Here is a 21,260-nt window from a genome sequence, read left to right on the forward strand (position 1 = left end):
AAGTTACTTAATTTCTAAACCTTTTCTCTACTATAAAATGGCAATACCCACTTCCTGGGTGAAATTAGGGTTAAATGTATGCATAGCATCTATCACATAGTAAGTGCTCATCTGATGATAGCCATTCTTATTAATACCTCTAATAATTATGATGATAAGTTTATGATAAAATTTTTATTGTTCATTATCTTCCAATTCTAAGGGCTATTATCAATAAATGCTCCATCCAGTAGTTTCTAGTCACTGTCAGAAGTGGATTGACCAGTAGGAAGAAACATTTGTAGCTTTGTGTCATAGATTTTGCTTAAGAATCTTTCTATATATTTTATCATTTTGTTCTCAGACCCTCCTTCCACTGGAAGGGTAGGATACTTACAAGTTTTTGTTTGGTTGGTTTTATTTTTGTTTTCTCTAAGCTATTACCTGAGCACTGCCAATTTTTAGCATACATTATATAAGTTAAGACTGATTTGCCTATTAATTCATGTACATGGCACCAGCAGTAGACTGGACAAGCACTTGGTGCTCTTTCCCCCAAAACAACCTCTGAGCCTTATGACAGTTTCCCTTGATAACTAGAAATAAATAAATAGAATATTCTTACATTACTCCGACAGTTTGGCTTCGATAATATATTCATAGATTAAAAGTAATTTAATTTTATTTTACTTCTCCAAAGAAACAGATTTTTTTGATATAAGTTCTGAGTCAAGGTAAGAATTAGTTAAGAGAAAATTTTTGTTTGAAAAGTAGAAAAAGTTACCCAAGCAACCTGTATATGTTACCACTGTGCTGATTAATCATCGCCAGCATTAATCACTGTCACAGGAAGATGACTGCTGAACACTCTACACTATTATCATTCCATCATTTTTCTACAGATCAATTTAGTACAAAAGATTTAACTATACACAGTTATGAGGATTACACATCGAACTTGAATAAAGAGACAGAACTTTTATAATATAAAAAATCAGGAACTTTCTTTTCACATCCCTAAAGTCATTTGGTTTACTGTTCTGATACAGCCCTGTGTTTTACAGTGAATTAACTTTCCCCAGAGGTGTATTTTAAGTGAAAAAGTCTGACTGCAATTTATAGCTTAACCAGTTTCTTTCATTTGTGTGAAGTGAAATGGATAAAAACCAAGTCATTGTGTTTTACATTTGCAGGTAAATTAATCAGCTCAATATATTTTTGTCAGAGTTTTAAAAATTTATCACGTGATTATTTAACCATATATATGAAATTTTATAATGCCCCATTATTTTATATTGTATTAACTTTGGAAGTTGCTTAATAGTTTTAGTTTTTTTAAAGAATTGGAATAAGCTTAATATATTTATCATCTACTCTAGAATAGTCATATATTCATTTTATATTAATTTTATGTTCAGAAAAGTATATAGTGACAAGCCCCTGCCCCCCCCAAAAGGCTTATTTTAATTGTCTAATTTTAATAGAGATTTCAATTTCTATAGGCATTATGCATATTAATATTTCCTAACATTTATTCAAGAATGCTGGTGCTTAATTAGAGTTATAGTAATAAAAATTTTATGCTTCCAAACTTCAGCTATGATTTGGGATCTTTGTTTAAAAGCACATGAGTGTTGAACTCCTTGTTCTGTATTTCAAAAATACTAATTTTAAATTATGACAAAACTTTTCTCCTGTAAATAGCATTCCTATGTTCTTATGTTGAAACAGTTTTCTAAGTAAATAATTTGTTCTTGAATATCTCAATTTAGATGTGATTTAATTTTACTACACCTATTAAGTGACGATAATCATAATTTTGCTTAATTTGTTTCAAGTAGGAATTGGAATTAGTGTATTTATTTTTCTTTACTGAGGAAAAAAGAAGGAAATTCTTTGTCATGCTTGAAAATTAAATAAATGTCTTTATTTTCTGTACTAAATTAAACTTCTTACATTCCTTAGTGCAAAAAAAAAAAAAAAGAAGAAGAAGAAGATAGTTGGTGTAGTAGAACTAAACTTTGCAGAATTTGCTTTTTTTTGAACAGCAAATTATTTCAGTATGAAAAACCTCAGTAAAAATTAGGTGGATATTACCTGTTTTTAAGCTAGCAGCAATATAATTCTGTTTGATAAGTAATTGATTAGGTCAGACTATTAAACCATATAATCTGGCTTGTACATTGTGTGTATAAAAGGAATCCAACTGTGAATTTGAGTGTATTAAATAATCTTCAGGAAGTTCCACAAAGAACATTTGAATGCCTTGAAACTTGCAATAATGCATGTTTGTTCCAAACACATTTGCCTAGGTTTTGCCCATCAGGTTGAAGAAATGCTAATCTTGTCGCATTCAGCAGCTGGGTTTTTCTTCAATATTCTTTTCCTTCTCCTAGGGGTTAATTAGCCTTCTTTCGAAATGTGGCCTATTTAACTGTAGATTCACATGATTCAGCCAGAGCTGGCTGTACAAAGCAGAACCATTAACAGGCGGGTGTGTCCAACTGCTTAATTAGCCAGAATAAAAAGGTCCTTTGTCAAACAAGCATCTGTTGCTCTTGACACACCTGACAGCCACATTAGGCAAGGATGACTAGACTGAAATTGTACATGTCTCTCCTGCAAGAATATACAACTCATTTACATATGGGCTACATGATGGACAAACTGCAGGGGTTTATTTAGCTTATCAAAATGGATTAATGTGACTACATTTGTGGCTGATAAATATCACTTGAAAGGAGGCTGTGGAGGAACTAAACTAACCAAATTACTCCCAAACATAAACAAAGCACCAGAAACCTCTGGTAGATGAATGGGAACGCCTCAAATGTGCACACAAATCTTTATACTGGGTCTAAAACAAAACCTCCAAGTAAAGCATGCTAAGACACTACCCTCATGCTATGATCCTTGCTCTGCAGAAGTGTTGGAAAGCTACCAGAATACTCTTGAATGCGACAGTGGGTTTGAATGATCTGTTGAGCAAAATTTGGCAGGAGGGTCATATTCTGCAAACATGCTTTAACATTCTAATTGATTTGCTGTTAAATCAGCTCTTCAGAATTAATCAGTTAGAATGCCCTTGAAAAAATACTTATTAGTTGGGTTTTATTATGTCCTCAGTAAAGAGAATATACTTTTTAATTCAAATATCAGAGATAAAAGGGATGTCTGTCCATTGTTATTAGAAGTATAGATCAAATACAATTGATTAAACATTCCAAAGACTTTACTGTTCAGACCAATAGTCTCTAGCTTTTCATTTGGAACCCTTGCCATCACGAGACTGCAAAATAAATATACATAGTGGTGACATCATGGGCCTTGGAGTTCTACACACCTAGGTTTGAATTCAGGCTCTTCCCCTACTAAGGTGTATGTGTGGTTTTTAGCAATATATTTAGCCCATTCGTGCCTCATTTTCCTCATTTGTTAAGTGGAAATAATAACACTTCCATTATGGGGGGGTCTTCTGAGGATTAAATGATATGTACTTCCAGCCCTTAACACATTGTGTCATACCTGGGAAAGACTTGTTAAATGAGAGAATTAATTATGGTGATGACTTTTTTGAGACAATCTCTGAAAGGGATATGATTGAGACCCTCTCAAGGCATAAGGCCTTGGCAAAAAGAGCCTCTTAACATTGAGGACAACAGTGAAATCAGAGGAGGATGAAGTTGTCTATTAAGTAAAAATGGAGACAGATTTAAGAGAGAGAGACAGACCTAAGAGACTTAAGTTCTTAACAACTGGCATGACCCTGTAATTCAGGAGCCCAGGAGATTAGATGATGAGCAGTAACCTGAGAGTGAACAGATGTTCTGGGACAATTATTTGGTTATCCTGGACTGGGCTTTATGTGCCAGTTTGTTTGGTAAAGTATGGGTCATAGATTATAAATAGCTGTGTAGACTGGTATGCAATACAATATATAGACACATGAGTGAACCGAGATAAAGCTCCCAGCCAGCATTTGGGTAAATAGGAGGGAGTTTGAGTGTGAGTTGCTTTACTGCAAGAAAACTCATCCACTCTTGATTGAGCAGCTTAATGAAGAAGCCGTAATTGACAACTCAGTCTTCCTTACTTGTATACCACACTGACAAAGGCCACCAGCAATCTTGTAGTTGGGAAGAGGGGATATAAAAACCTCACTGAAGATAATATCTAGCATCTGGTTCATTCCTCATTCCCTACAGAAAGACGTAACCCTACTCGCACTAATAGCTCCTCCACTATAGCACAAGTGGCATTGATAGTCTCTAAGTATGTAAGGAATCAAAGGATGCTGGCTCTTGCTTTTTTGAGAGGGGTTATTCCTTCCCCTTCCATTATGGAATAAAGAAGCACAGATAGGATTCCTAATGTGTGTATCCCTTCCCCAAACTTTGAGAACCATGGTCTTTCAGTCATCTTAATTAGGCAAGAGTTTTAGCTAGTGAGTACTGTCATTCTCAGACGTTTTTGGGCATATTGTAGTCTTAACACGACAAAGTGATGAGTGTTTATGTGCCTGTGCATGGGGAGCAGTGTGGCATTTTTATTTTTGTTTTTAAATGAGCCACCATTTGAGATGTTTCATTCACATAAAAATTTGAATTTTTAGCTTCTTTTGGAAAATTTGAAGAACTGGCAGCTCTGGCTTAGCCTTCATACAGATTCACAGTTTTTTTGGAGCTGAACATTAGCTGACCCAAATAAATGGGGGGGGGGTAGCCATAGTCTCCATCACATTCCTTCTGTTGAAGCCCCAAGGCACCTTCTTTACTCTGTGTGCCTGAGGTTTCTCCTCTGTAAATGGAGATTATAAACATACTAGCAATATTGGATTGCTACATAGGCTAATTTATTTATGTATTAACATGTAAAGCATTTAGAAGAGTTTTTAGCGTATGTTGAACACTCAATCAATATTAGCTGTTACCATTATATCTTTTGTATGTGCTAAGGTTTACTGTGCTGCTTTAGGGTTTTGACTAACAAAAGAATAAGAATAATCACCTAAAGTGATGCCAATGTCAAGGCCTGGAAAGAAAAATAAGCACAGATTCCAAGTACAGAGGCCTAATCCCATGTCTACTCCTTTCACCTTGAACAAGTCTCTTTACCTCTTTAGGCTTTAGTTTCCTCATTTATAAAATAGAAGAGTAGATTAAATGTTTTCAGAAGTCCATTTGTAAAATTAAATGAAGTGATCGAAAAGGTTTGGGTAACAAAAGATGCTGAGGGGTTAATTTTCTACTTGAAAGAACTGAATATGCTTTCAGAATTTTCTTAGGGAAAATTAATGCTCACAGATTTAAACCATAATGCAGTGTTTTTCTTAGGCTACCAATTAAATATTGTTTTACCCCAGGAAAGAAAATTAGAACTATTGTCTCTACTTAACAGCAAAAAATATATATATATATATATATATATATAATATTTATATATATATATTTATTCTATTGACTATGTAAGTAGCACAAGGGAATGTCAAGGTCAGGAGGTCTGAGAAACCACACTTGTTAAAGTACATGCTACAAAATTTAATCCACATGAGACTTGAAAAAGGTGCCGTTTTGAATTATGAATGACAAAACATAATATTTCATGGCTTTATTTACAAATCTCATTTATATATTAGTGGTCTTACCCATCTTTCAAAATATTAAACATTATTGGTGATTAGCTATTTTGTGTAAGAATGTAATTGAACTTTGATTTTAGTACCATATCATATCACAATTAGTGAGCTTGATGAGTGGGGTAAGCTTAAGGCATAGCAATTGCTTTTTAGTTATATACTAATTTTTTAAGATCAGTGAATAGCAAGTTTGAAAGTTAGAAAGACCTTAGAAATAATTTTCCCTAAATTGTACACCCCAAGTGACATTCTAATAGTCTATAAAAGGGTCTAGAAAGTATAATTTATGACATATTTGTATACAGTTAAGTTTTGTGTTCTGAGGATTGAATAGCTTGACATAATTTTGGGCTGTAGTTTATAAATTAGTTGAAACAATTTATAACAGATGAGACCTAACTAAGGAAGGTAGATTTCAATGAAGTTTAACCTTTATAACCTCAAGACTGTAAGAGGTGTTAATGGGGACTTAAAAAATCTGGATTAAATGTTCAGTATTTAAAAAGAAGTCAAAATAACTATACATATGCATGGAATATCATGACTATGTTAGAGTAAGAAGTGTTCTGATAAAGTTAGTATGAGTATAGGACATTGAGAACAAATGTAATGGCCATTAGTCATGCAAAGGGAGCATTTTGAACTTTTTCTATTTTAATATTTCAGAGACCATCATGCAGACATCAGAGACTGGGTCGGACACAGGTTCGACAGTGACTTTACAGACATCTGTGGCTAGTCAAGCAGCAGTGCCTACACAGGTGGTACAGCAAGTACCAGTACAACAACAGGTAAGGAGCTGCTGTTCTCAGAGAAGATTCTGTGTCTTTCATTGTGCAGACCTGGCTGTGTTCAAAGATAACTTGGATTGTACTTCTGGTACAATGGGTGATAAGCTAGGCCTAGTTCAGTTTGTAGGTTAATTCAGCGAATGTTTCTTGAGCATTTCCTGGATATTATAAGTTCTTTTTATACTGGATTGTAGGGAATACAAAGGTAAATATTCAAAGCATAATTGCTATTCTAAAAGAGCCCCTTAACTCTTAAAGAGAATATTTGTTTCTGACCACCCTAAGTAGGTTTTAACCTTTTTTCAGTCCCTCCCTATTCTTTATCTCAACTTCTTATTTTTTTCATATTGAAATTCAGCAATCATATTTTTATATAATTGGCTCAGTACTTTTTAATAAAGGAGAGATGGCTGTACCTTACAGACAGAGATTTTGCCTTTGTGATGTTTTAGAAATTGTCTGGGTGACTGATAAGTACTGTTCAATGAAAATTAAATTATCATAAAGATCTGGAGATCTGATTGATTCCATTCAAAAAATTGAGAATGAATTCCTCATCACATGTTTACTACAGAGCTTACTCATATTTGACACTTGGTTTTCCTTTTTTGAAAGATACTGACAAAATAATGCTATTCATGCCAGCTGATAGTTTCACATGTGGGTTGTGAACACATTGGTCTGTCATTTCTTCTAAAGAGTGGTGAGAAAATAAGTGAGAAAGTTCATGTCATGAAGTATTTTGAAAGTTGAGATTTGCCTGTGATTTCTTACTATCAAGAAGAATCTTGAGCAAATGTTTCTCTTACAATTATAAATAAGTAGGGAGAGGAATATCTTTTCCTAAATTATAGACAGAGAGACTCAAGGTTTTATTCTTTCCAGGAGATAGAGGTGGGCTTGGCAGGGAGAGTGCTAAGAATTGAGAAGGGTTTTGAGTCTCAGGGTAAATGGACTTCTGAAGTCTGTTCTTCCTCCCTCCCTTCCTTCCTTCCTTCCTTCCTTCCTTCCTTCCTTCCTTCCTTCCTTCCTTCCTTCCTTCCTTCCTTCCTTCCTTCCTTCCTTTCTCTCTCTCTCTCTCTCTCTCTCTCTCTCTCTCTCTCTCTCTCTCTCTCTCTCAATTTTATTGGATTAAGATATCATCAGATGATTACTATGGGTTCAGCAAGTTAGTTATTAAAAAAGAAACGCAGTCCTCAACTTTGCTCTAATTCCATGAACCCCTCCTCAGAGGCAATGACTTTTGCCTTTGTACCTATTATTTTGATACTTACTTCCATGTCTTCAAAAATACTACTTATTTTAATGTTTTTGATTATTTTAATTTTAAGAGTTATTTCACTATGACCCTCTTCCTGGTCCCTTACACACACACACATGCACGCATGCGCTAATAAAACACACACACAAATTCCAACCCTTATGCTCCTAGTATACAGTAGTCCCTCTCTATACTGTGGTTCACTTATTGCGGCCTCATTGTATCGCAGGATTTTTTAAAATGTTATATTAGTTATTTATTGCGGATTTTTCGCTATATTGTGGGTTTTTGTGGTACTGTATACGTATGTTTTTAAAGTTACATAGGTTTAAGGGTGTAGAATAAATGTAAGGTTCCTACTTCAAGGGGGGTGGGGAGGTCTAGAACGTAATACCTGCAATAAGTGAGGGAATAGTGTGCTAGCTTGAACTGTAGGCAGATTTGATCTACTAAAACAATTTCATATGTTTGAAGCTAATAGTTATATATATATTTAATCCTCACCTGAGGATATGATTATTGGTTTTTGGAAAGAGACGAAGGTGGGGGGAGAGAGAGAATGAATCACATCAATGTGAGAGAAACATTGGTCCCAGCTGGGGATTGGTCCACAACCTGGGTATATGCCCTGATGGGAACCGAACCTGCATCCTTTTGGTGTATGGGACAGTGCTCCAACCACCTGAACCACCTGGCCAGAGCAACCTAATAGTTATATTTAACTTTGATAGACCATTCACTCAATGCATATATATATTCAAATCTAGCCATGTAGTGAACTGTGATTATCTTTCTTACCTATAAAACTTATGGGATTTAATGATCAGATGTTTTCTTAAAGAAGTCTCTCAGAGCATTCTGACATGCTCCAGTCTGGATTCAATGCTCTTTGGTCAGCTCCCATCTTGAGATCTCCTTTTGCCATCATGCTGGGATTTTCTTATACTGGCTTTCCTGTTCTCCAGATCAGTGTCTTAAATTCTTTCTTGATTTGCTTGAGCACAGCTTCCAGTAACTTCCTGACAAATGGTAAATGTTTGAGCTCTTATGTGTCTGAGAAGGAATTTAATGATCAGTTGCTTGGTAGTTGGATAGGTACAGAGTTTTGGTTTGGAAATAATTGTATTTAGAATTTTGAAAGGCTTACTTCATTATCTTCTGGTTTGCAGGATTGCTATGGAAAGGTGAAATGCCATTCTGATTGCTTATCCTTTGTATGTGTCCTATGTGATTTATTTTTCTCTCTGAAAATGTATAGAATGTATTAAATCCCAGTTTCTTGGATTTTATGTTGTTTTGTCAGAATGTGGGCCTAATTTCATACATTGTGCTGGATCCTTGGTGATCCTTTTTCAATCTGAGCATCCATGTTATTCAGTTCTGGTGATTTTTTTTCAACTTTTTTCATTTATAATTACCTCTCGTCTCCTTTTTTACATTTTGTTCTACTTTGAATTTCATCTTTCAGCTTATCTTTTACTTTTTGTTTCTGCTATTATAGTTGTAATTTTCAAGAGCTTTAAAAAATTTCCTGTATCTTTTCATAATATCATAATTTATTTCTTGATTATATCTTTTTATGTCTTTCAGAAGATATTAATGTTTTAAAATATGTCTCTATTTAGCCAGTTTTTTTTCAAGGTATTTCTTTTTTTTTTTTTTTTGGTCTCTGTCATTCAGTTTAGAAGGTCTTCTCAATGTCTGATATTCTTTGGATGTTTATTCATATTTAAAATTCTGAAAATGAAAAGCTGGTTTGAATGCATAAGATGGTCTTACTGACTTCAATATAAAGTCATCTTCTGGGATTTTTAATTGGGGACCCTCTGATGTTTAATATCTTTGTTTTTCCTTTTGGGCTGGTCATATTTTTAAAGAAGACTTCTGTAGCTTCCTACCTACTAGATGAATGCTTGGCTCCTAGAAGATGAGTAGGGGAAGACAGTTGGGTATTCCTTGTACTAATTGAATTAGTCCTTCTCTTTTCCATATGGTATCAACATTACCTGTGCTTGGTCTTCCTCAGTGCAGAGATTAAATCAAAACATAAACCTCCAAACTTTCACCTCATGGCATGGAGTTGATGGAGGGGATCTGTTTGCTTCTTAAATAGAATCACTTTTTATATTAGATACATCTATTAAAAAACAAAAATTAAATTGCTACCAGAAGAAAAATAAGTATGACCAGCCATAAGTAGAAGATTATACATACACACACACTTTGTTCATCTCCTCATAAAAAATAATCTCATGTACACATGGACCACACTTTGGAAAACATCGCACTATGCTCTATGGCTCATTTCTAAAGGCATATTTTTCAGCTCCTCAATTTCTATCTTTCTTCTTGGACATTCGAGGCAGGGGATACCTTACATCCCCTTCATCTGAAGAAAACTCTCATGTTTTTTCTTTTTGTCAACCAAATATTTTATTTCACATAGTGGATTAATGTAATGTTTGTCTGGAGATGCCTGTTTAGTTGACCTACCAGGCTTATTTAGGAGGATTGTTTTCTCCTCTGTAATTTTTTCACTCTTTGAATCTCCCTGGAGCATTCCAGTGGCATCCCTGTGGATGTAAATTGTCTATAACTGATGAGATTAGTGCTATAGTAATTTCTTATTACTCTGATTTATCTATAATCATTGTATTATTAATGTGCTAATATCATCTTGATTTTTTAAACTGTAGTAGAATACCTTTAAAGTCTTCTAGCTTTTGTCACTGACCCAAGATGGATATTGAAATCATGGCATTGATGTCAAGGGTAGTTACTCCTATTGATTAAACTTTTCATTGTGTCCTTGCTTTGACCACTTCAATGTAAATAGCAAGCCTATAGATAATTTTTTTTAATGTTGAGGTATGTAAAATTATATGTATTGGAATGCTGAGAAGCCAGAAAATTTTAAGATCATAATATGTAGTTTTGTTTCTTCAAATCCTTAAGGGTTCTAATTTCACTTTATAATCATCATCATCATCGGCAGCCGTCCGTCACGAGAGACGATGGCGTAGCTTCTTGAGAGTCTATCTGCATCGCCGAGAATGGCTGTGCAGTCCGACTCGGGAGTGACAATCCCTGCCGCACTTGTTACAGGTGAAGGCAGATGGCTGTTGTTGCTGCTGTTGATGCTGCTTCCGCCTCGATCTTTTCTGGACCGCCTCCTCCACTTCCAAATAAAATGCTGATTCTAAAATTACTTCCATGGTTTTTCATTTATTCTAAGTGATCTCAAGGTCAACTTATCACCTTTCCTTAGACATTGGTCAGGAATGGAAAAATCTGAGCAAAGATTGCAAGATCCTGTTATATAATACTTTATTGAAAGTTTTATCTTTTGCAGTTCTTCACTATTTCATAAAACACCATAAAGTCTCAGATTCTAAATAGAGGCATTGCTGCCCAATTCACTAAATCCTGTAAAAATACTCAAGTTCAGTATCTTGATTAGAAACTAAAATTTTGACATTACCAATCCAATCATCTTTATTAAGACTTTTTTTGCTTGATGGATCTCTATAGACTATGACTGCAAATGAACTATTCCTCCTTCCCCTTACTCTGCTTTCACTGATTTGTTAGTTTCTTATACGTTAGTCTTCAAATTGGTCATTTTATGTGTAAATATGAGAGGCCTACTGATCCTGTTGCCCTAGAACTGAATTTAAAATGCAGAAGATGGAAAAAAGGGAAGTGCCATTTCATTATTCCATGCTTTCTCATAGCCAGCCAGTTTGATTCTTTGTAAAGTAAAACCTAGACTTTTGTTTTAATCTTGGGCTTCAGTTATTCCACAAATGCTGCTGACATTGAGAATAAGTTCTAAACCACCTTTACTCTGGTCTTCAAGACGTTTTTCTCCCTTTCATGTTTCTCAGTTTTCACTGACATCTCAGCTATGGTTCCGCCCCTCTACATCTCTGCCTGTCTTTCCTTTTTCTTGTAAAGGGCACGTATCATTCCTTTCAAAGTGGGCTAGTATGTTGTCTATGCACTGCTTCTTCTAAATATAACATCCGAGATACAGTGGAACCCTTGAGTTGAGGAGATTTTGAGTCCAAAGAAAGATATTTTTTTTCCCATAGAGTCTTCCAACTTTGTTTTAATTCTTTTAGCATCAGAGATTGCAGTCTTGACATTTTCCTTCCCAGGGACCCAGTCTGTTTCTAGAGGGTCTTTGGTAGGTAACCAGGACATTGAAATATCTTTTAATGTGATAAAAGCTAACTTCAAGATTATATTTAGATAAGAGCCTTTGTTTTTATATAAATCCCGTATTTAGACAATGACTCTTTGTCTGTAATTTGAATTATCAAAATGAATGACATAGCTATCTGGCTGTAAAATTTCTTTTGGGTTCTATAAACCTATCCCACATGTAGCATTTCCACATGAGTTATGATATATCCTGGGGAATGAGCCTATCATCCCTGTGGTCAAAAGGATGTGACATTTTGTTTAGGAAACAGATCCAATCAAAATTGTCAATTATGTTCTTCACAAAGGGAAGTCTTCAAGAAGGATAAATTTTAAATTAATCTTCTCCAATAAATCATGGAGTATCTTTAAAATGATGCCACAGCCTTTAGGAAATAGATTTTAGCCCTGGCTGGTGTGGCTCAGTGGATTGAGTGCTGGCCTGCAAACCAAAAGGTTCGATTCCCAGTCAGGGCACATGCCTGGGGTGTGGACCAGGTCCCCAGTTAGGGGTGTGCGAAAGGCAACCACACATTGATGTTTCTCTCCCTCTCTTTCTCCTCCACTTCCCCTCTCTCTAAAAATAAATAAATAAAATCTTTAAAAAAGAAGGAAATTGATTCTAGGAGTTAATGTTATGAATACTCTTGAGATCCTCATATTAAACCACAGCTTCAGCAGTGGATCATTTCTATCCTAGTTTCTGTTTGCCATATTCCTGTGATGTAGTATATCATCATAGGAAAGAAACCATGATGATTTGTAATATACCCATGAAAAATTCTTTTGGTGGAAGCAATGAATAGTGATTAAGGCAAAAAATAGATTGCCTATAGTATGTTAAATCCATAATAGAATATTATTGGATCACATTTGATCAATAGTATCTTAAATGTCTCTCTGCAATAGTTTGGAGAGTGAAACCTGAGGTAATGCACTGTATCACTCTTGTATTTATCTTGTCTTTCTGTTCAGGGTCAAGAGGTTTACTTTCTGAGCAGCCTAGCATTGATGGACATGAATAGAATTCCTTTCATTTGAGACCATAATCTCACATAATCAATAGAAACAAAGATATTTTTCTCTGATTTGCTCTTACTTGGGATTTGATTCCATAGGCTTGGTTCCCTAAGGGGACAGTGTTCTCATAATTAAGACTGTGGCAGACATGCTGAAAGACGGGGTTAGATTTTTAAATGTATTCCAGTTGAGTGTCTTTTTGTAAAAAAACAAAAGGCAATGATTTTAGCTCTTGAAGAGCTTATTTATTTTTAGAACCAGAACTGCTAGTTTTTCATATTCAATACAAAGTGTAAGGTGTTTTGAAGGAACATGCTGATCTACAATTGAAATAAATTTTGCTGTACCAATCCAATACGAAGTCCCTATAGTAGACTATCTCTACTGAACATCTGTAAAAATAAGAGTTCTACTATTTAAATAGTTGAGTAGTCATATTTTTATTGCATTAAGTGGTTTTAAAAGTATTTTCTCATCCAGTATTAGATCATTGTTATCAGTTTGAGATACCATATTTTAAAAGGAATATCCCAGGCACTGTGTTAGATGCTGGATTAATTTGACATGATACTTGACTATAGGAAGTGAATTTTTGAGCGAGGTAGATATTGTTATAGAATTGGATACAAAGGGCCTCAGAAGTAAAGATGGAAATTGTCTTGGGAATAAGGGTCAGTAATATCTTTAACCAAGGACTGACCTCTGACCATCAATGAGATTCAGGAAAATATGATGGGACAGCTGATGGTGATTGTGAGAACTGTGAGGTCCCAAGGTGCCTACTTGGAACAGGACTGAGGCAATCTGTTCTGTGTACAATGTTTCTTGTATCTTGTATCTTCTTTAGTAGATGTCTCTATTTTTCATATTACATTGCTGGATACCTTCTGGACAGACCTATGTTTCCTGTAAATATCCAGTTTGCTTATCAAACTATCAATTTCAATATCAATAATTTTATTTCTTCCTTTTTCTTCCTTGGGAAGTTCATTCTGTTCTAGAAATTGTTTCATAGGAATAGTAAGTAGAAAACTTTAGGGAACTGGCACTTCTGTTTACATCTAATTTGAACTAATTTCCAAAAATTTAAACAGAACACCAGTCCTCTTTGCCTTAGCAAATCATAGGAATTATTTTTTAATTTTAGTTATTAATACTGTTTACATTCAATATTACTTTTTATTAGTTTCAGGTGTATAGCATTGTGGCTAGATAGTCATTTCCAAAGTGGTCCCCCTGGTATTTCAGATACTCATCTGGCACCAACATGGTTATTACAGTATTATTAGCTATATTCCCTAAGCTCTGCTTTACATCCCAGGGACAATTTTGTGACTACCAATTTGTACTTCTAAATCTCTCCACCCTTTTTACCCAGCCCTAACCATTCCTGCTTTTGGAAAACATCAGTCTGATGTCTGTATCTATGTCTGTTTCTGTTTTGTTTGTTCATTTATTTTTCTCTTTAAATTCCACATGTAAATGAAATCGTGTGGTATTTGTCTTTCTCTGTCTGACTTATTTCACTTAGCATAATACCCTCTAGGTCCATTCATGCTTTCACGAATGGTAAGATCTCATTCTTTTATGGCTGAGTAACATTCCATTGTATATTTGTGCCACAACTTTTTTAATCCACTTGTCTGTTGATGGGCACTTGTATTGCTTCCATATCTTGGCTATTATAAGTAATGCTGCAATGAACATAGGGATGAATATATTCTTTGAAATTATTGTTTGGGTTTATTTGGATATATACCCAGATGTGGAATTGCTGGGTCATAAAACAGTTACATTTTTAATTTTTTGAGGAACTCTCATGCTGTTTTCCACAGTGGCTGCACCAATCTCCATTTCCATCATCAGTGCGCCGGAGTTCCCTTTTCTACACATCCTCACCATACATGGTGTTTGTTGATTTATTAATCGTAGCCATTCTGACGTGTGAGGTGATATCTTACTGTGATTTTAATTTGCATTTCTCTGATGATTAGTGACATTGAGCAACTTTTTCTTATGCCTCGTAGGAATTCTTTATATGTGTTGTAAAGACACTCTCTGCATTATAGATCTCCATTTTTAGCTAAGTCTTTTGCTGTCAGTATCTGAAAGAGAAACTATTAAGATCTAAATTTAAAAAATTTTTATTAGTCTGTATTGGTCATGGATTTTTTTCTAGAGGAAGTGATTTTAAGGTAGTATTTGAAGACTAGGGGCAACCACTGAGGGAATAAAAGCAGGTGTTTTCTTAGAGAAGCATGTCTGAAGACCTGGCATTGATAGAGAACCTGGTGGGTTTATGGAACTGAAACAGGCTCCAAATGGCTGGAGGAAAGTGGGAGGGATGAGTGGTGAGAGATGAGGTGCAGTATTAGGTGGCTACTGGTCAGTCAAAATCAGCTATTTAAGTTCTTAGTAATAACTCTGATTTTGAAGTTGTCCACTCTTTTACTTGTCAGAAATCCAGTTGAAGCAATGAATTATAATAATAGTAGCTGCCATGAACTGAGCACCTGTTCTGTGCCATTTCCTGTGTTGATATTTGGCTCATTATTTCTAAATCTTGTAACACCCTACAAAGCAGGTGATATAATATCCCTCTCACAGATGAGGAAAATGAAACTCAAAGAATTTAAATTAAGCACTTTGGATAATTGTCATTTGGCCTTGACAGTCTCTGCTTACAGTTGAGAAGTATACTCTAAGGCAGTAACCACAAAATGTATGTGTGTGGCATTGATGTTGTATTTCTTTTGGGAATGGGACTTATTTGTATTATTTATTTAACAGATAATTTGTTTTTACAAAGTCTTCTTTCATAGAATTAGTAAATGCTGGACAAGTAGTAGGTTGTCCATGTGTATTGAAAGAATATACTAAATAATACAAAAACTAAGCTCTTCTGACTGAATCACTATGTGTGTGGAGTGGAGAGGACATGAACTTTATCCACTCAGATTTCTCTCGCCCCTGACAGCAGTTCCTCAGATGCTTTTGTGAAACCTCTAGTGTTATATGGAACACAGTTTGAGAATCATCTCTTCTGGACTCTTGTAGTAGAAAGAATTGTTCATCAGAATTCTTCAAGCTCAGTATCTGTATCAAACTTGCACATCAGAACATAAATTCCATGAACACTTAACTCCTATCTTTTCCTATCATGAAAAATGATGATTTTGCCTTTCCTTTTTCTAGGGCTGATTTTAGAAATAGGCATACATGTAATACCTGTTTATTTTCTTTAAAGACTTGTGTTGACATCAGTCAGAGCCATTTCTGCAGAGACTGTGATGGTTCAATTCTATTATATATAGACCTTATAAGCTGACAGACTTCTATTTAGAGCAAATCAGAGCTACCTTCTTTGTTCTGGCGGACTAGTAGCTCAGTGCTAAATCCTAAATCTGATATTTAAACTAAAATATTACCTTCCTTCAGCCATGATTGTTTTTTAAGCCAGGAGTCAAACCCAAGTCATCCAACTTCAGAGCCTGAACTCTTAAGTTATACCCTACACAGATAAAGCAGTGAGATGAGTTATGACAAGAAAAACTGTTAACTGGTTTAAGTGTATTGACATAGTATTAAACATGGCAGTCCCTGGCAAAGAACATAATATACTTTATGTCAAGAAGGATTAATTTTAGCTCTATGAATCACAATGCATTTTTGAGAAAGCCCACAAGCAAAAGTAGTAAAGCAGATGAGCATCTAGAGTATAAATGGCTATTTGAGTAAAATAACTAGCAAATAATAAAATTATGAACCTTAAACTATTTTTTCTTAAAATGTTTTTTTTGAAATTTTTGATTTATTTATTTTCTATTACAGTTTTCCCACTTTTCCCCCATTGCTCCCTCCCCACAACTGCCCTGTTCTCCCATAGTCAATCCCTACCTCGTTGTACATGTGCATGGGTTATTTTTGTTTGTTTATTGTTTTGTTTTGTTTTTTAAGTATATTTTATTACGTTGTTACAGTAGTCCCAGTTTTTTTCCCTTTGCTCCCCTCTGCCCAGTACCCCCTCCCCTCCAGCAATCCCACCCCTCTTAGTTCATGTCTGTGGGTTGTACATATAAGTTCTTTGGCTTTACCTTTTCCTATATTATTCTTAATTTCCCCTTGTCTATTTTGTACCAACCGATTATGCTTCTTAATCCCTGCACCATTTCCCTATTTCTTCCCCTTCCCCCTCCCAGCTGATAACCCTCCAAATGATCCCCATACCTATGATCCTGTTCCTATTCTGGTTTGCTTAGTTGGATTTTGTTTTTATTTTTTAGATTCAGTTGTTGATAGTTGTGAGTTTGTTATCATTTTAATGTTCATAATTTTGATCTTCTTTTTCTTAAGTAAGTCCCTTTGACATTTCATATAAAAACGGTTTGGTGATGATGAACTCCTTTAGCTTTACCTTGTCTGGGAAGCACTTCATCTGCCCTTCCATTCTAAATGATAGAGTAATCTTGGTTGTGGGTCCTTGCTCTTCATCACATTGAATACTCCTTGCCAATCTCTTCTTGCCTGCAAAGTTTCTTTTGAGAAATCAGCTGAAAGTCTTATAGGCACCCCTTTGTAGGTAACTCTCTGCTTTTCTCTTGCTGCTTTTAAGATTCTCTCTTTAGGGACTTCCGGCCAAGATGGAGGCCTAGAGTGACATGCTCCATCTCCCTCCACAACTAAGGACTACAACTACCGCAAAACCTGAAATAATTAGAAGTTCCAGAAAATAAAGCTACATGGAAGTCCAACATATGAAGTTATAAACAAGTGGTGCTAATCTGGACAGGTAGGAGGGGCAAAGCTGGGGCAGAGAGGTCAAGCTGTGCTGCCAGCAGCAGCTGCAGCAGCAAGCAGCAGGACTTAAATAAACACAGATACCTGTATTTAAGGGGAGGCAAGAAGTGCCAGGGGAGCACCCCTGGCTGCATTCTAGTCCTGTCAGCTTGCAATTCCAATGCCGGGGAAGGCAGACCCCTATTGCCTCGGGCTGTGAGGTCCAGAGGGCGTGGAGACGGAGGAAGAGGTTCCCAGTCTCTCAGCGGAGAGTGAACAGCAGGAATCCATCTTGGACCCCCGCACCCACACAGAATGCCACAGTGTGGTGAGAGGGTCCCCTGGTAGTGACAAGGGCAGGGGGCTCCACCCCCTATAGCGTAGGAGGTGGAAAAGCCCTGCCCAAGGAGGAAAGATAAACAAATCCATCAGGATGGCAGGGATAATGATAGAGATCCCAATCACGCAGCTAACCAGAAAGTAAATACATGAATTAATGGACTAACAGATAGATAATCTTTCTGAGTCTCAGTTCAGAGCTATAGTTATAAGACAGCTTACAAAAATAACAGCGGGACTTAATCAAGATGGGGAAGGAATGAAGGCTTGTCCTGCTGAAATGAATGAAAACACATATGAAACAAGTGGTGAGGGAAGGAAAACCAGAGATCAAATCAACAAATTGGGACATAGGGAAGGAACAAACAGTCAACCAGTGCAGAAATAGGAAACAAAAAGTGAGGAAAATGAGGAGAAGCTCAGAAACATCTGGGACAACTATAAGAGAGTGAATATTCAAATTATAGGGTTGCCAGAAGGTGAAGAAGAACTAGGAATTGAAAAATTATGTGAAAAAAAAATGAAGCAGAACTTCCCTGACTTGGGGAAGGAAATAGACTTACAGGTCCAGGAAGCACAAAGAGCTCCAAATAAACTGGACCCAGGGAGAACCACACCAAGACACATTATAATCAAAATGTCAAAAATTAAAGATAAAGAGAGACTCTTAAAAGCAGCAAGAGAGAAGAAGAGAATTATGTACAAAGGAGTCCCACTTAGACTATCAACTGATTTCTCAAAGGAGACTCTGCAGGCAAGAAGGGACTGGCAAGAAATATTCAAAGTAATGAAAGGCAAAAACCTACAACCACAATTACTCTATCCAGTGAAGCTGTCATTCGGAATAGAAGGGCAGAGAAAGCGCTTCCAAGACAAAGTAAAACTGAAGGAGTTCATTAGATCCAAATCACTATTATATGAGATGTTAAAGGGACTTGTTTAGAAGAAGAAGGGTCAAAACTATGAACATTAAAATGAAAACTGTATTACAACAACCAACAGAAGCTAGGGAATCAAAACAAAGGCAAACTAAGTAGGCAACAAGGGTGGAAAAAGAATTACAGGTATGGGGAACATATTGGGGGGAGGTCAGCAGGGAGGGGGAAGGGGGAAAGGGAGGGAGATGATGCAGGAATTAAGAAGCATAGTAGGAGGGAGTGGAATAGACAGGAAGATGTTGAAAAGAACTATATGCACAACCAATGGGCATGGACTAAGGGTGGGGGACAACTGGAGTGAGGGGGGTCACTGGGTGGAGGGGAGAAGAGGGAAAAGAAATTTGGACAACTGTAACAGCATAACCAATAAAACATTTTTTAAAATTCTCTCTTTATCTTTAATCTTTGGCATTTTAATTATGATGTGTCTTGGTGAGGTCCTCTTTGGGTTTAGCAACTCTCTGTGCACCTGGATTTGTATGTCTGTTTCCTTCACCAAATTTGAGAAGTTTTCCTTCATTATTTTCTCTCATAAGTTTTCAATTTCTTGCTCTTTCTCTTCTCCTTCTGGCACCTCTGTGGTTCAGATGTTGGCACGTTTTAAAGTTGTCCCGGAGGTTCCTAAGCCTCTCCTCGTTTTTTTCAATTTTTGTTTCCTCATTGTGTACTGGTAGACTTTTTTTCTTCCTTGTGTTCCAAATCATTGATTTGAACCCCAGTTTCCTTTCCTTCACCATTCGTTTTGTGTGGATTTTCCTTTGTTTCATTAGCATAGCCTTCACTTCTTCCCTTATATGTTTTTTGTACTTATGCATATCTGTCAAGCCTGTGAGCATCTTTATCACCGGTGTTTTGAACTCTACATCTGTTAGGTTGGCTATCTCTTCATCACTTAGTTCTCCCACTGGAACCTTAATCCATTCCCCATTTTGGGTCATACTTCTCTGTCTCCTCATTCTGACAGGTTCCTGTGTTTGTTTGCCTTGGTATCTTAGGTAGAGCTGTCGCTCCTGTTACATTGTAAGGGTCAGAGCCTTAGGGATTGGTCAGCACAGGGTGACCTGTTTCACTACGTTGTAGCGCTGTGTGTGGGGGAGGGGTCTGAGAAGAAACAATGCCACCTGTTCCACACTTGCCCCTTTTTCAGGCACTTCTCCCACTTCTGTATGGGACTGGTTTCTCTCTAGCTGTTGCCCTGTTTGTTCCCAGAGTGGGTGGGTTTGTGTACATTGTAGGACCGTGGGGGCCCTTTAAACAAGCAGACTCTGCTGAAAGACCAGCAGTTTCTTTTCTGCCCCAACTCTGACTGGTTTGCACAGTCAAAAGCAATGAGGCTTTATTTCCCCCACCACTGGTACCATGAGCTGTGCAGTCTAGTCTGGCGCTGGGAGCGCTCCCCAGGTGTTCCTCCCAACTTTTTAAAATATGTGACTGCACTTTCCGCTGGCCTGCCACTGCTGCCTCCACCACACTGTGTCCTCTCTGCCCAGGCTCTGCTCCTTCTTCCTGTCTGGTTGAGTATTTCTTCTTTCTATCTTTGTTTGTTAGACTTCCATGCAGCTTGGTTTTCTGGAACTTCTGGTTGTCTCTAGTTTTGAGGTAGTTGTATTCCTTCTTAGTTGTGGAGGGAGATGCAGCTTGTCTGTCTACGTCTCCATCTTGGCCGGAAGTCCTAATCTTTGTTTTAATTAATAGCAATATATATCCCAATAGCATGAAGACCCAACCATCTTTTAAAAAGTTAAATTCATCTAAATTTATGTTATAATTGACATACCATAATTTTTAAATGGGGGAAGAGGTATTTTAACAATTGACTTAAAAGATTACCTTTTATTTCTGTAATATAATTTTAGTGGATAATACAAAGGTAGGCCTCAAAGCTAATTAATATACATACTTTTTTATTTCTGGTATACAAGGGGTCAAGCTGTTTCTCATAAATCTACATAGCTAACCGAAGCCATGATTTTTTTCTTTTTCTGTCTCTTTTTACTCCTTGGTGTTTTGGGTCATTTAAGATTGGATTTTCAGTAGCTCTGAATCCTTTGAAATCTGTGCTCCCTTATTATTTGCAATTTCACCTTTTAAAAAATAGTAGAATTAAAAAAGAAATGAGCCCTGGCTGGTGTGGCTCAGTGGATTGACCTCTGGCCTGCAAACAAAAGGGTTGCTGGTTAGATTCCCATTCAGAGCCCATGCCTGCGTTATGGGCCAGGTCCCCAGCTGGCGATGTGCAAGAGGCAGCCAGGCATTGATGTTTCTCTCCCTTTTTTCTCCCCACCCCCTTGCCCTCTCTCTAAAAATAAACATAA

At 36.5% G+C, this 21,260-nt stretch overlaps 1 protein-coding gene across 2 annotated transcripts in view; it reads left to right on the forward strand.

Annotated features, from left to right (window-relative positions):
• Positions 1–21,260, forward strand: part of RFX3 (regulatory factor X3) — a 284,844-nt gene that overhangs the window by 113,793 nt on the left and 149,791 nt on the right. For both annotated transcript variants that reach the window (XM_090275842.1, XM_090275843.1), the window contains exon 2: positions 6,281–6,405. In XM_090275842.1, coding sequence (XP_090131968.1) covers positions 6,289–6,405 — 117 coding nt within the window. In that variant the 5' untranslated portion in view covers positions 6,281–6,288. The remainder of the gene's footprint in view (positions 1–6,280; positions 6,406–21,260) is intronic.

Source organism: Furipterus horrens, unplaced genomic scaffold (genome assembly GCF_987537825.1).
Source record: "Furipterus horrens unplaced genomic scaffold, mFurHor1.1.pri manual_scaffold_4, whole genome shotgun sequence".
Lineage (NCBI taxonomy): Eukaryota > Metazoa > Chordata > Mammalia > Chiroptera > Furipteridae > Furipterus > Furipterus horrens.